This window comes from Oncorhynchus mykiss, chromosome 5 (genome assembly GCF_013265735.2).
Source record: "Oncorhynchus mykiss isolate Arlee chromosome 5, USDA_OmykA_1.1, whole genome shotgun sequence".
In the NCBI taxonomy this organism is placed as follows: Eukaryota; Metazoa; Chordata; class Actinopteri; order Salmoniformes; family Salmonidae; genus Oncorhynchus; species Oncorhynchus mykiss.
The window spans coordinates 48,795,304-48,811,962 of NC_048569.1; the positions used below are offsets into that span (position 1 = coordinate 48,795,304).

At 38.0% G+C, this 16,659-nt stretch overlaps 1 protein-coding gene across 3 annotated transcripts in view; it reads right to left on the bottom strand.

The window, feature by feature from the left end:
• Positions 1 to 16,659, bottom strand: part of LOC110523989 (calmodulin-regulated spectrin-associated protein 1-B) — a 117,568-nt gene that overhangs the window by 65,321 nt on the left and 35,588 nt on the right. For all 3 annotated transcript variants that reach the window (XM_021603235.2, XM_021603234.2, XM_021603236.2), the window contains exons 4-5: positions 4,135 to 4,296; positions 3,160 to 3,240 (exon numbers count right to left, since the gene is read on the bottom strand). In XM_021603235.2, coding sequence (XP_021458910.2) covers positions 3,160 to 3,240; positions 4,135 to 4,296 — 243 coding nt within the window. The remainder of the gene's footprint in view (positions 1 to 3,159; positions 3,241 to 4,134; positions 4,297 to 16,659) is intronic.

Consider the following 16,659-nt stretch of genomic DNA (forward strand, 5'->3'; position numbering starts at 1 on the left):
TCATCCGCCACCATCACCTCATGTTTCAGTATGAAACCCATGTCGCAAGGATCTGTACACAATTCCTGGAAGCTGAAAATGTCCCAGTTCTTCCATAGCCTGCATACTCACCAGACATGTCACCCATTGAGCATGTTTGGGAATGTTCTGGATCGACGTGCGTGTACGACTGCATCGATCCATTGATTTCCTTATATGAACTGTAACTCTTGGAGATGTTGCGTTTATATTTGTGTAATTTCAAATATTGAGACAAGAAGAAGGGGAGGGCTGCATGTCAAAGATATAGGCAAGTCCCTCTCCAGAATGGCTCAGCTGTCTCCTGTCAATTCTTGCACATTCATTGTTTCATTATGTGAATTGTTCGCGTTCGATAAAACTGTTTAATCAATTCTCAATTACATAGGTCACCAGTAGTATATGTACCGTTAATCCATGTTACTTGGTTACATTTATTTCTGTTAATGCATGTATTAATTAGTCATTTACCATTCTCAATGGAAACACTGTTTACAGAGTTCACAACCTGCTACACTAGTGAGAAATAACCATATTTTACATGTCAATTTTTTAATTGTCTTTTGTTTGGAATGCTCCATGTGAGCAATGGGCATGTGTCTGGCTTCTCTGTCCTGATAATGTTGACGGAGCGCGCGTGCCTGGGCATGCATAGAAGTACCTGGCCTGCTGCACGGAAATGTAGGAAAGTGTTTTTTTTTTAACATCCATTGCGAATGATTTATTAAAACTATAGTTCCTCACAGTATGCCCCCCAAAGCCAATTCCTCCTTCGGCCGCCTTTCCTTCCAGTTCTCTGCTGCCAATGACTGGAACAAACTACAAAAATCCCTGAAGCTGGAGACTCATATCTCCCTTACTAGCTTTAACTACCAGCTGTCAGAGCAGCTCACAGATCACTGCACCTGTACATAGCCCACTTGTAAATAGCCCATCCAACTACCTCATCACCATATTGTTATTCATTTTATTTATTTTTCTCCTTTGCACCCCAGTACCACTACTTGCACACTCATCTTCTGCACATCTATCACCCCAGTGTTTAATTTGCCATACTGTAATAATTTCGCCACTATGGCCTATTTATTGCCTCACCCCCCTTATCCTACCTCATTTGCACACACTGTATATAGACTTTCTCTATTGTATTATTGACTGTATGTTTGTTTATTCCATGTGTAACTCTGTGTTGTTGTTTGTGTCACAATTCTTTATCTTGGCCAGGTCGCAGTTATAAATGAGAACTTGTTCTAGCCTACCTGGTTAAATAAAGGTGAAATAAAATGTAAAAAAATAAAAACCTATTTTAAAAATCTTTCCAACAATCTCCCTTCAATAATCACTCATCTTGAAAGAGCAACTATAGGCCTACTGCTGCATTGGCCTATAGGCTATGAGTTCCATGCACTAATTTCTTTAGCCGGCAATTGATCACGGTGTATCAATGTGTCCATATGGCTGAGGCTGGTGCTCTCACATCAGTTTAAATTTTAACTTTTAGATTTGTATAATTTTAATTCCCATTTTTATGATTAACCATGTAACAATGATTTTGAGAAATTAAAACGTTATGATTTAAATGAAACTGTTCCACGAAAATGCGCATTTGAAAATCATAACTGGCATGTAGAAATGGTAGGATAAATTGTAAGCTTCTCCAAATTTGAAACTCACGCGCCGCGCCGCCTATGAAGTGTTATTTTAATTGCCTCCGCGTTTCCATGGTCGGATTTTGCCTATAGGCTACTTTGAAGCAAGGTAAGACCTAACTTATAATATGAAATAATACATTCAGATTTTAAACAATTAAGTATGTTTTCAAAATGCATACTGCCTCCAGCTCACATTGTAAAGTAGTGTGTGAAGCGCTGACACTTGAATGGTGAATGGGAGTCGCACTTAAATGACTAGTTGAGAAATAAAAATAGTAGCTATTTTTAGTCGTGCACCGAAAAAAATTTAAACACAGGATTGTATTAAGAATTGTTGCGCAATGAATGGTCTTGCAAAAGCACATGTTTTACTCCAGCAACAAACCAGTAGAGGAATAGGCTCTGTATGCTGTGTGTGATAGTTGTGTTGGTAAATAAGATACATGTTCACTAACAAAAATACACACAGGCTAATTTCATTCCACTCAATTATGCAAATTAAACTATAGTCCAATAAACATGATGGTCAAAGGCATTTACATTGACTGGTATTTCCATCAATGAAGAAAAAGCAATATTTAGCATTTGCATTGGGATTTTATTTATCCTGGTCATTTTGGCCAACAAAAGTTTTATTTATCGGCTTCTTATATAATTTTTGGGGCCAAAAGCAATTGGCAGCTAATGAAAACCTGAGACACACACACTAGCAGAAGCTGTAGTCATTTCCACTTACAGGTACAAGCTTCCAGTAACATTTGGAGGGAGACTAAGTATTCAAGAGACAGGGGGTGAGGAGTTTAGGGAGACAAACAGCAAGAGCAGCAGACAGTTCAAAGGTCAGATGCAGTGACAGGAAGAGATCAGGTCCACACTTCATGGTTAGACTATGGGTCGCATCTCAAAATAACACTATTAGCCTGTATAGTGAACTACTTTTATTGGCTAAGGTCTAAAGTAGTGCACTATATTGGGAGAATAGGGTCTCTAAGAAGGTTCAAATCAAACATTTAGAGTTGATCGTAACAGGCCAATACAGGGACCAGAAAAATACAGGCTGACATGGAAATGCTCATGTTAATTATAACATCAACCTAAAATGTAGTGTTTCACCCAGGTTTTTTTATTTGGCGGGGTGTTGTAACTAGAGGCCCCAGAAACAGTATCCAGGGCTGCTAACACCAACATTTCCTGTTACAAACAATTAAAGGCACACATTGTTTTAGGGAGAGGGTAGAGGTAGGTAGGGAGCCCGTCCGCGCCTTAGCAATGGTATGTGAACACTGAGGGATGGTAATAAGACATTGAAGAGAGAGAAAGTGAGGGTGAGTGAAAATGAAAGAAATCGTGAGAAAAAAATGAAAGAAATGCAGATAGTGCCAAAATAGCCCTTTAAATTGAATTGAAAGAACACGAGATGGCTCGCGCGAGAGTGAAAAAGACAGCGAGAGTGAGTGTGCGAGACAGCGAGGGGAAAACGCAAGAATACCTTTTGGTGGCTGGGAGACTCTAGCAGATGCTGCTTGATTTTGCTCTCTTTCTCTGCGATCTCCTTCATCTTCATATTCACCTGGGAGACAGAAAAGGGTCAGTAAACTACACACATAGTCCCGCTTTCTCACACTCACACAATAGCAGGCTTTTGTCCGATAAAATAATAGAAAACCTGAAAAATAAAATTGCCGCCAGCCAACAGTCTGGGAGAAGAAATTCCTGTTGCATAATAATGCTTTTTAGCCTATTCATTTTTGGAAATGTAAATACATTTGACTGGTCATGCTTAGCGGTTAATTTTCTTAATTTAGTGGAATTAAATTGGCGCGTGTACAGTATCTTCGTCATGATCTTATTTATCACACGCCTACTGACGCAGCCTACTGACTTTAGCATATTAATGCGCTTACAATGTGAAGAAATACGTTTATAAATATGTTAAGCTAAACATTCTGATCTTTTGCATCAGACTCATTGTTTTTCAAAGTAAAATTTTAAAAAAGAACATGTAAACTATTGTAGGCCTATTGGTTATATGAATTTGGGATCTATCGTCCCACAACTGTCCCCGAGTCTGTTTGGAATAGGCTATTTATTGCTCGACAAGCTGACCAATAGAACAGGTAGCCTAAACTTTTCTACTATAGTAGAATGACATAGGATAGTGATTTTGCCGTTGGTTACTTGTCGTGTTGGCTGAGGAAAAGTAAAAAAGTAGTTATCAGAATTCAGTAAGAAGGACCGCACATTGTTGCATCCTCGACTTGCATGTTCGGTTAATATGAATGACCATATTCTAAATGTAATTTCTGTCATTCTGAGCACCGTGGGTGGACGCCGTGATCAGGTTACGCACCCAATGCATATGGATTCGGTAAATTTCTTAAATGTCCGATAAATTAAAATGTTGCCGGTCAAATGTCCGGTGACACATTTTCCTAACGGAAACCCTGACGCACGCACGGCTCACCTTATTGATCCAGAAGACCATGGCGTCCTCCAGGTCAAAGGGCAGCTCCTTGGAGGCGCTGAAGGTGGAGAAGCGTTTGACGCAGCCTACCACCTGCTCTATGCTGATCATCTCCACTGTGTAGGCCATCATCAGGGAATCAATTAATGGTATGTGGGAACTCTGTACACACAGGGGAGAAACAATATATGTTTAGCATGTTTGCTCCTACCCTACTCGATTGATCGTTTAAGGCAGTGGTTCCCAAGCTTTTTATAGTCCCGTACCCTTCAAACATTCAACCTCCAGCTGCGTACCCCCTCTAGAAACAGGGTCAGCAAATGTTGTTTTTTGCCATCATTGTAAGTCTGCCACATACATTTATTAAACATAAGAATTCGTTTTTGTCACACCCCAGCTCGTGGGAAGTGACAAAGAGCTCTTACAGGACAAGGGCACAAATAATAATAATCAATAATTTTGCTCTTTATTTAACCATCTTGCATATAAAACCTTATTTGTTAATTGAAAATTGTACTGTAATTGTATATATAATATACAAAAGTACTGTACCAGTACACCTACTCCTTCCAGGTTTTTTTTAAAATTGTTACTATTTTCTACATTGTAGAAAAATTGTGAAGACATCAAAACTATGAAATAACACACATGGAATCATTTAGTAACCGAAAAAGTGTTAAACAAATCAAAATATATTTTATATTTGAGATTCTTCAAAGTAGCCACCCTTTACACACTCTCTGCATTCTCTCAACCAGCTTCATGAGGCGGTCACCTGGAATGCATTTCAATTAACAGGTGTGCCTTTTTAAAAGTGAATTTGTGTAGTTTCCCGATTACAATATACACATTTTAAACTATTCATGCATAAATACATGTGTAGGGTTGGGTACTGTACAGTGGGCTCCAAAATTACTGGCACCTCTGATGGGCAATGCACCAACAATACTATAGAAAGAAACTCAAAATACTAACATGTGAGAATTTCACAATTAATGGCAACCTTAAAGATTATAGTAAATAACATCTACCAAAATTAAACCAGGAATTAAATTCCACTTATTTAAGTTTATATAAAAGTGTTAAGGAACTATATTGAGCCATTACATCACTTCCTGTTTCACTAGGGTATAAAAACATGGTAACACGCATGCAATGTCCCTTTGTCATTCAACACCATGAAGAAAACAAAAGAACTGGCAGTTCAAAAGAGACAGATGGTCATAGACCTTCATAAATCTGGTAACGGCAAGAAGATACACAAATGATTGAATATACCACTGAGCACTGTCAGGGCAATTATTAAAAAAATCAAAAGATATGGAAGAGTTAACCTCACGGATAGAGGACGCAAATGCAAATCCCTCCAGGATAGGGAGGATGGTGAGAGAAGTAACAAAATCCCCAATAATCACTGAGAAAGAATTGCAGGCCTTGGTGGCGTCTTTTCCAACAAGACAATGACCCAAAACATACCTCAAGATCCAACAAAATCAATGTTCTGCCATGGCCATCTCAGTCGCCGGACCTTAATCCAATAGAAAACCTGTGGGCTGAGTTAAAGAGGGCAGTTGATAAGCTCAAACCCAAGAATGTGAAGGATCTTGATAGGATCTGCATAGACTCCATGCTCCTTGCCAGAGGTAGTTGCACTAAGCACTAAATGAGTGCCAATAATTATGAAACCTTGATTTGGAGGACATTGATTTTTTAAATTAAATCAATAAATCATTTTGGTGGTTCCATTGAAACATGAATAAAGTACGGTATTTCTCACATGTTGGCATTTTGAGTTTCTCTATTATTATATTGTTCATTTTTTAAAAGTATTGTTTGTGCATAGCCAGTCAGGGGTGCCAGTAATTTTGGAGCCAACTGTATATCGGGGTGTTTTGAAATATCCATGGTATGAATTGCCAAACCATCCGAACTAGAGTTTTTTTTTAAATATTATTATATTTGAACTAGGTTAATAGATAAAGATAAAGCAGTTTACCCAGCTGTGTATTTGGTTTGCTAACTTGCTATTTAAGTGGCCTCTTGTTAAGAGCAGTCAGAGAAAATCCCCTTTTGGATTAAGATCCCTGCTGTTTAGTAATATTTGTTTTGTGCGTGCAGAAAACTGAGTAGCCTTTGAGATAATTGTATAACTTTATGAACTGGGTTGTCCGTCCTTGCAATTAGTTTGTTTGCACTCGTTAGCATTTAGCCAGCACCTGCTATGGGAATTTGCTAGTACTTGTTAGCATTTGTTAATATTCTGGTAACAGGTCACATGGAACAAATCGGAAGCAAACAGGGATGGACTACCTTAACTACATTCTAGCTGTCTAGTCTGTGTTTTATAAATGTGCAATGAGTATAAATCGACACATTTATATAAGGAATTGGCAACTCGTTCTCATTCTGAGAAATAAGCATCTTCTTATCCAGTTAGGCCACTTGATTTCAACATCTAAACAAAGTGAACAGGCTATGTTGTTCAAACAGTTGGAGACATGAACGATGTATTTATAACAGTTTAACAGTTCTACCTTGTTTAGCAAGCAAATGGATCAAAGTTGGCTAGACTTGAAATATAAAGATGAGCTGGCTACTCGCTAGCATGTGGGCTTGTGCTTGAGAGATTGTTTATGATACCCGTGTTAGTTTTCTATATTGCCTGCTACCAGAAGTGTCATTATTAGTGGAAATGCATTGTGCATGTTTCTGGTTAAGTTTGTAACAAAAATAGCATTTTCATAGACTTGAAAGCCAAATCAGTGATTATTGATAAAATAATTAAATTGGTCTTATGGTTCTGGAAGGCTTATATTTATCCTAGGTATAATTTTACAAGCTTATTACAAGATTATTCTTGACGGTTTGAAATGCAGTGTATTGACCTTTAATAGTGCAACAATGCTCATTTAGAGAAAACTCGCCCATAAGTTTAAAAAAAAGGAAAAAAGCGTTTGTTAAGTGTTAATCTTGTGTTAAAATATGCTTACAATGATGTTTAAAAATTGTGATGTGTTGAATTGTGTTTGGAAAATAAAAAATAGACAGGGGTATGCATATTTTCCTTTCAAGACGATTCCATACGTACTTTATCTAGATACATGGGCTCCGATACGATACATTTTAGTTTGAAACGTTTGAGTAGAGAACGAATCAATGCAATTCGGTTCGGTTCGATGCACTAACATTTGTTGCATAAACACATTCATTCATTTCACATTAATTTCCATTCTAAATTCAAATCTGTTGCTGATGGAGTTCATGAGCTGGATCTGTCTGAGCTTGACGTGTGTGTAAATTATGCATGTATACGATGTTTGTACTGTGTGTGTGTGCGTAAATTGTCTATGTACTATGTAGGCACCTGATCTGAGTCATAAAGGACACTAGGGATCTAACACCCCACTACCACTATCAAACTAGGGAGGGCAATGTAGCCTGTCTTCTGTCCCCCACACTTTGGTTCTGAAATCACCATCACCCACTAATTAAATTGTCATTTTGCAAATTAAGTGTTTGAGCTAGTAAGGTATCAATATTTCAAATTTACAAATGAGCAATGGCATAGCCAATGAATATATAGTACAACTTTGGATTTCACCCCCATCTCAAAATCAAATGGTTTTGATCGTTTGTCATTTTTTAGTGAGCTTCTTCTCTACTCCCGTGTAGGCCATGCAGTGCACCTCGCAAATGATCAACCATACACTGTATATCAAACGATGACCAAATATACAAAGATTGTTTAAAGCAAAACTATTCTTTAAAAAATGGTTCCAGAAGGGTTCTTCGACTGTCCCCATAGGAGAAACCTTTTTGTTCCCAGGTAGAACCAACCTACCTGGAACTAAAAATTGTTCTTTAAAGGGTTCTTCTAAGAGGACAGTCAAATAACCCTTTCAAGTTCTAGACAGCACCATTTTTTCTAAGAGTTTACCAAAACTATTGCTGATGTTGAACCTGAAAAATCTGAATAAAATCTATTGTAAACTCCGTTAAGCAGGTAGCCTAAAGCTGAATGGGAGTTGCGTCTCCGGTAAACTCACTTTTATTCTGATAAAAGAGCATTTTCAACAGTGCATATATAACAATTACCTATAAAATTACATAGCTTGTCACTTAACTAATAAAGCCCAATCTAATGCAAAACATGTTGTGGGTGCCACACAGATGTGCAAGACCAGGAACAGGCCACCTACCTCGCGTTGGTCATCGTGCGAAACTGGGCACAGTGCACAGTTTGACTAGGCTACTGATATAGCCTAGGGTTGTTCGGCATGCACAATGACTTGTAGATCAATGACTGTCAACACAGTTAACGTTGCATGCTTAGGAGGACGCATTGGGTATAAAAAAAGAAAAAGAGCAAAACATTTTTGTGACTCCGCGATGCGTAACGTTTGAATCGATTTTTTGACCGATGTATGCTACATTTGGTTCGGTTTGGGGTCCGTGTACAGATGCAGTCAGTCGAATCTTAAACATTTGAATCTTAAACATTTGAATCGGGACCGATTCATATGTGAATTGTTACATACCTAATAGACATGGTTTTAAAAAGGTGGTGGTAATATTTACCTTACAGAAAACCGGTTTCTGGCAAACATTTGGACAATTTGCAACTTGTGAACTTCTGGCAAACAACTCTGGGAAACTCAGTACGAATATTAAAATTATATCAGGGTTTTGGTTACTGTGTTTTAAACATTGAAAAGTATATACATAAACAAAGTCACAACTTTAAATGAACTTACTTCACAGAGAAAAAAACGAAACATACTAAATGTAGTAAATATACTAAACAACGTGTATTCAATGTCTTAACAGATAAAATAAATCCAATACAACTTGAAATCATCAGCATGGTAATGAAGAAAATAGCAGACGGGATATTTCCCAAATAAAATGTTTCATCTTTTTATGCAGCTACAACATTTACATGAGAGAAATGTGAAGTGAACACTATGGGGACATTGACCTTAGGATGTTTAAAGGGATAACAAAATAATTATTTACATGAGCCAAGTGATAACTGAGCAATAAATTAACCAATGGAAGTTTAAAAGATAATTAGCTAATTTTTAAATAATTAAAACAACAAAAACTAAATCAAACCCAGTTCGGAACTATTGCCTTTTTGAGTGAACTTTGGAGATTGTGACCCTGTGAAAGTCCTTCTTCCAAAGCTTGTTGAATGCATGCACTATAACAAATCAGAAAACAAAAAAAAATTAGGATACTGAAAACAATGCATATTTTGGCATCTTAAAAGGTAGAAATTTAGTTATGCCTAATATGGCAATATTATTTCCCCAAAATGAACTATTGTTACTATAAAAAATGCTGGGTTTAAAATAATCCAATTTGGGTAATTTTGACAACCCAAAAATAACCCAATTTGGGTAATTTTGACAACCCAGCGCTGGGTCAATATTGGACAAAACAAAGCATTGGGTTAATTCAACCCAGTGGATTTGGGTTTTGCTTCTAACCCAGCAACTTGGGTTGAGCGCTTCACTCAACTATTGGATAAATTAGACTATATTGCTGGGTTAAAACCACCCAGCGTGTTGGGTAGTGACATAAACCCAGCACATTGGGTTTGGGGATTGACCCAGCAGCTGGGTCATTTTTTTTCTCTCAATCTAATCCTAATTTCAATTTTGCCTTCTCTATCATCCCACCACCTCTGTTTCTTACACACACCTAATCAAGATACAATGTTGAATTTCAAACAATTAATTTCTATTGCCTGCATTTTAAAACATACATCACATCAGAGAATATACAAGAATATATACTTTTTTTTTTTTTTTAAATAGCACATTGAAACAAAGCCCTATTGTCTAAATATGTTTACCCATGCCAGATCGAATGGACATTCACATTAACTGACAAACATCAGCTAGCTTAGGCTATCTTCAGGGGCGGCAGGGTAGCCTAGTGGTTAGAGCGTTGGACTAGGAACCCGAAGGTTGCGAGTTCAAACCCCCGAGCTGACAAGGTACAAATCTGTCGTTCTGCCCCTGAACAGGCAGTTAACCCACTGTTCCCAGGCCGTCATTGAAAATAAGAATTTGTTCTTAACTGACTTGCCTGGTTAAATAAAGGTAAAATAAAAAATAAAAATATCTTAGGTGACAGTACACACCATGCTGTTGTTTTGCCATCTTCATTTTGGTCGAGTTAAATCATTGTTACACAGATCAAGTGTAAAATATTACATTTGAAGTTCACTCGGAATGGCCGATTAATTAGGGCCGATTTCAAGTGTTCAATCGGTAATCGGCATTTTTGGACTCCGTTCATGGCCGATTACATTGCACTCCACGATGAGACTGCATGGCAGACTGACCACCTGTTACACGAGTACAGCAAGGAGCCAAGGTAAATTGCTAGCTAGCATTAAACTTGTCTTGTAAAAAAACAATCAATCTTAACATAATCACATTGTTGATGATATTACTAGTTTATCTAGCGTGTCCTGCGTTGCATACAATCAATGCGGTGCCTGGTCATTTATCATCGAATAAAGCCTACTTCGCCAAACGGGTGATGATTTAACAACCTCATTCGTGAAAAAAGCACTGACGTTGCACAGACGTTGCACCAATGTGTACATAACCATCAATGCCTTTCTTAAAATCAATACAAAAGTATATTTTTAAACCTGTATATTTAGTTAATATTGCCTGCTAACATGAATTTCTTTTAGCTAGGGAAATTGTGTCACTTCTCTTGCGTTCTGTGCAAGCAGAGTCAGGGTATATGCAGCAGTTTGGGCTGCCTGGCTCGTTGCAAACTGTGTGAAGACCATTTCTTCCTAACAAAGACCGTAATTAATTTGACAGAATTGTACATAATTTTGACATAACATTGAAGGATGTGCAATGTAACAGCAATATTTAGACTTAGGGATACCACCCGTTTGATAAAATACAGAACGGTTCCGTATTTCACTGAAAGAATAAACGTTTTCAAAATGATAGTTTCCGGTTTTTACCATATTAATGACCTAAGGCTCGTATTTCTGTGTTTATTATATCCTAATTAAGTCTATGATTTGATAGAGCAGTCTGAGCGGTGGCTCTTAAGCATTCATTCAAACAGCACTTTTGTGCGTTTGCCAGCAGCTCATCGATGTGCTTCAAGCATTGCGCTGTTTATGACTTCAAGCCTATCAACTCCCGAGATTAGGCTGGCAATACTAAAGTGCATATAAGAACATCCAATAGTCAAAGGTATATGAAATACAAATGGTATAGAGAGAAATAGTCCTATAATTCCTATTACTACAACCTAAAACTTCTTAACTGGGAATATTGAAGACTCATGTTAAAAGGAACCACCAGCTTTCATATGTTCTCATGTTCTGAGCAAGAAACTTAAACGTTAGCTTTTTTACATGGCACATATTGCACTTTTACGTTCTTCTCTAACACTGTGTTTTTACATTATTTAAACCAAATTGAACATGTTTCATTATTTATTTGAGACTAAAATGCATTTATTGATGTATTATACTAAATTCTAAAAAAAGTGTAAATTCAATATTGTTGTAATTGTCTTCATTTTATATATATATATATATATATATATATATATATATATATATATATATATATATATATATATATATATATATATATATATATACACAGTGCCTTGCGAAAGTATTCGGCCCCCTTGAACTTTGCGACCTTTTGCCACATTTCAGGCTTCAAACATAAAGATATAAAACTGTATTTTTTTGTGAAGAATCAACAACAAGTGGGACACAATCATGAAGTGGAACGACATTTATTGGATATTTCAAACTTTTTTAACAAATCAAAAACTGAAAAATTGGGCGTGCAAAATTATTCAGCCCCTTTACTTTCAGTGCAGCAAACTCTCTCCAGAAGTTCAGTGAGGATCTCTGAATGATCCAATGTTGACCTAAATGACTAATGATTATAAATACAATCCACCTGTGTGTAATCAAGTCTCCGTATAAATGCACCTGCACTGTGATAGTCTCAGAGGTCCGTTAAAAGCGCAGAGAGCATCATGAAGAACAAAGAACACACCAGGCAGGTCCGAGATACTGTTGTGAAGAAGTTTAAAGCCGGATTTGGATACAAAAAGATTTCCCAAGCTTTAAACATCCCAAGGAGCACTGCGCAAGCGATAATATTGAAATGGAAGGAGTATTAGACCACTGCAAATCTACCAAGACCTGGCCGTCCCTCTAAACTTTCAGCTCATACAAGGAGAAGACTGATCAGAGATGCAGCCAAGAGGCCCATGATCGCTCTGGATGAACTGCAGAGATCTACAGCTGAGGTGGGAGACTCTGTCCATAGGACAACAATCAGTCGTATATTGCACAAATCTGGCCTTTATGGAAGAGTGGCAAGAAGAAAGCCATTTCTTAAAGATATCCATAAAAAGTGTCGTTTAAAGTTTGCAACAAGCCACCTGGGAGACACACCAAACATGTGGAAGAAGGTGCTCTGGTCAGATGAAACCAAAATTGAACTTTTTGGCAACAATGCAAAACGTTATGTTTGGCGTAAAAGCAACACAGCTGAACACACCATCCCCACTGTCAAACATGGTGGTGGCAGCATCATGGTTTGGGCCTGCTTTTCTTCAGCAGGGACAGGGAAGATGGTTAAAATTGATGGGAAGATGGATGGAGCCAAATACAGGACCATTCTGGAAGAAAACCTGATGGAGTCTGCAAAAGACCTGAGACTGGGACGGAGATTTGTCTTCCAACAAGACAATGATCCAAAACATAAAGCAAAATCTACAATGGAATGGTTCAAAAATAAACATATCCAGGTGTTAGAATGGCCAAGTCAAAGTCCAGACCTGAATCCAATCGAGAATCTGTGGAAAGAACTGAAAACTGCTGTTCACAAATGCTCTCCATCCAACGTCACTGAGCTCGAGCTGGTTTGCAAGGAGGAATGGGAAAAAATGTCAGTCTCTCGATGTGCAAAACTGATAGAGACATACCCCGAGCGACTTACAGCTGTAATCGCAGCAAAAGGTGCCGCTACAAAGTATTAACTTAAGGGGGCTGAATAATTTTGCACGCCCAATTTTTCAGTTTTTGATTTGTTAAAAAAGTTTGAAATATCCAATAAATGTCGTTCCACTTCATGATTGTGTCCCACTTGTTGTTGATTCTTCACAAAAAAATACAGTTTTATATCTTTATGTTTGAAGCCTGAAATGTGGCAAAAGGTCGCAAAGTTCAAGGGGGCCGAATACTTTCGCAAGGCACTGTATATATATATATATATATATATTTTTTTTAAATCGGCCAATTCATCGGTGTCAGCTTTTTTTGGTCCTCCAATAATCTGTATCGGCGTTGAAAAATCAGAATCGGCCGACCTCTACACTATACTAAGGACATGGACTAATGACTCATTACCTAATGTTCATTCATACAGCACTTCAGTCCCCAAAATGTAACATTTGTATTTAAAATAAATTGTTGTCATAGAATGAAAGTGTACCAGAAGGCACCAGTAGTTGAATTAAAGGCAAACAAGCCACACACACATTACTGTAGGCAAAAAATAGGCACAGATGCATTTAAAAACAAACTAAATGTCAAATTAACAGAACTATAAATAGTTCCTTAAGAGCATATTAGCATTGGAATGAGATACTCATGGCTCATTGATCTATTAATTCACAGGAACACATAAGCTGGAGGGATGTGCTTCCTCCTGTCACTTCTCACATACAAGAGTGGACACTTATACACTACTGTTCAGTGGAAAAAAGACATGCTCGCAACATTCTTACTGTGGGGGATTCTGTTCCTGGCAGCTGATACAATGCTGGGGAACAGTGGGAAGGTTAATGTCAAACACATAATAGGACTTGAAGCACACATCCAGTGCCACAAGCAGTGTACCTTGCTCCAATGCCAGTCCATTAATGGCTGTAAACACCTGTGTGCAGTCCCCAGAATGGGGTCTGGTCCAGGGACCTAGCCAGAATTTTAGGGGGGGTATAGGCCTAGAAAAATTTCGATAAGCATTTTTTTATACTCATTAATTTAAGAAATAAATTGCGACGTGCACCGTATATTATTTCGTAATAGAATAGTTTTATACTTGTGCATAGTATTTGGAAGAACCTCGTTACATATACAAATAATTAAATATCCCAGAATATTAAAATTAGACAGTAACTTTATACCAGTTGCCAACAACATAAAACTCATCTTCAGATGCACTTTACTCTCGATGGGCAAACAAGCCTATATTTGATGTTACAATTTATACCACGGCGGGTAATAGTACTACAAAATGGTACCTTATCTTTAGTAAACATATCATAAGGTGTGACCTACATCACAAGGCGCAGACGGCGAGTCTGAGTTGAATATGGTGCTGATTTTATCATAATCCAATGTATGTCAGTTCACGCTCAAAAGACAGCAAACTGAAGTGGTTCAGCCCGGCGCTTGTCATTGCCGGGCGTTTGTCATCATACCTTGAGATTATTAAATAAATTATGAACTTCACTGAATGGTGAATGTGTAAAGTGATGAGGTTGATAAATACTCCAATAAATATTGAGGGTCTTATTCTGGTGACATGATGATCGATGCTTGGCTGCCGTTTGACAAATACAGTTGAAGTCGGAAGTTTACATACACCTTAGCCAAATATACTTAAAATCGGTTTTTCACAATTCCTTACTCCTTACTCCTTCCACCACTTTATTTTAAGAATAATAGTAGAGAATTATTTATTTCAGCTTTTATTTCTTTCATCACATTCCCAGTGGGTCAGAAGTTTACATACACTCAATTAGGATTTGGTAGCATTGCCTTTAAATTGTTTAACTTGGGTCAAATGTTTTGGGTAGCCTTCCACAAGCTTCCCACAATAAGTTGGGTGAATTGTGGCCCATTCCTCCTGACAGAGCTGGTGTAACTGAGTCAGGTTTGTAGGCCTCCTTGCTCGCTTTTTCAGTTCTGCCCACAAATTTGCTATAGGATTGAGGTCAGGACTTTGTGATGGCCACTCCAATACCTTGACTTTGTTGTCCGTAAGCCATTTTTCCACAACTTTGGAAGTATGCTTGGGGTCATTGTCCATTTGGAAGACCCATTTGCGACAAAGCAGTTCTATATGTTTCATCAGACCAGAGGACATTTCTCCAAAAAGTACAATCTTTGTCCCCATATGCAGTTGCAAACAGTAGTCTGGCTATTTTATGGCGGTTTTGGAGCAGTGGATTCTTCCTGGCTGAGCGGCCTTTCAGGTTATGTCGATATAGGACTCGTTTAACTGTGGATATAGATACTTTTGTATCTGTTTCTTCCAGCATCTTCACAAGGTCCTTTGCTGTTGTTCTGGAATTGATTTGCACTTTTCGCACCGAAGTACATTCATTTCTAGGAGACAGGACGCGTCTCCTTCATGAGTGGTATGACGGCTGTGTGGTCCCACCCTGTTTATACTTGCGTAATACTGTTTGTACAAATGAACGTGGTACCGTCAGGCGTTTGGAAATTGCTCCTGTAACCGATGTGAAATGGCTAGCTAGTTAGCGGGGTGCGCGCTAATAGCGTTTCAATCGGTGACGTCATTCGTTCTGAGACCTTGAAGTAGTTGTTCGCGGGCCGCGGCTTTTGTGGAGCGAAGGGTAACGATGCTTCGAGGGTGGCTGTTATCTATGTGTGCAGAGGGTCCCTGGTTCGAGCCCAGGTAGGGGCGAGGAAAGGGAAGGAAGCTATACTGTTATACTGTTCCAAGGTAGGCCTTGGAATACATCCACAGGTACACCTCCAATTGACTCAAATTATGTCAATTAGCCAATATGAAGCTTCTAAAGCCATGACATCATTTTCTGGAATTTTCCAAGCTGTTTGAAAGCACAGTCAACTTCATGTATGTAAACTTCTAGCCCACTGGAATTGTGATACAGTGAATTATAAGTGAAATAATCTGTTTGTAAACAATTTTTGAGAAAACGACTTGTGTCATGCTCAAAGTAGATGTCCTAACTGACTTGCCAAAACTATAGTTTGTTATCAAGCAACTTGTGGAGTGGTTGAAAAATTAGTTTTAATGACTCCAACCTAAGTGTATGTAAACTTCCGAATTCAACTGTAATATCGCTCTTATCCATAATAGTCTCATCATCTAGCTGTTGGCTAGAGCTCATGTGCCAAGACCAGAGTTGGAACATTTGCTATATAATGCAACAGTTTGTGACAAAACCATTAGTAGAGTTGAAGATGCGATGGAAACCCATTAAACTTGTTAATTGTGTGGCAAAAGTTATTTTTATGTACACTATGTCATCACGCACAGCCTTTTATCCACAAAAAGTCTGTTCACTGGAAATATTTATGGTCGGAAAATGCGCATATTGTTTTATGCTGATTTTGAAATATTTGCATGGAAATCTGTCGCAATTTGAATGGAAATCTATCCAATGTCTTGTAATGTGAAGTTATGCATAACAACTTACAGACTGGTCTCACTGAAGCTGGGTCGG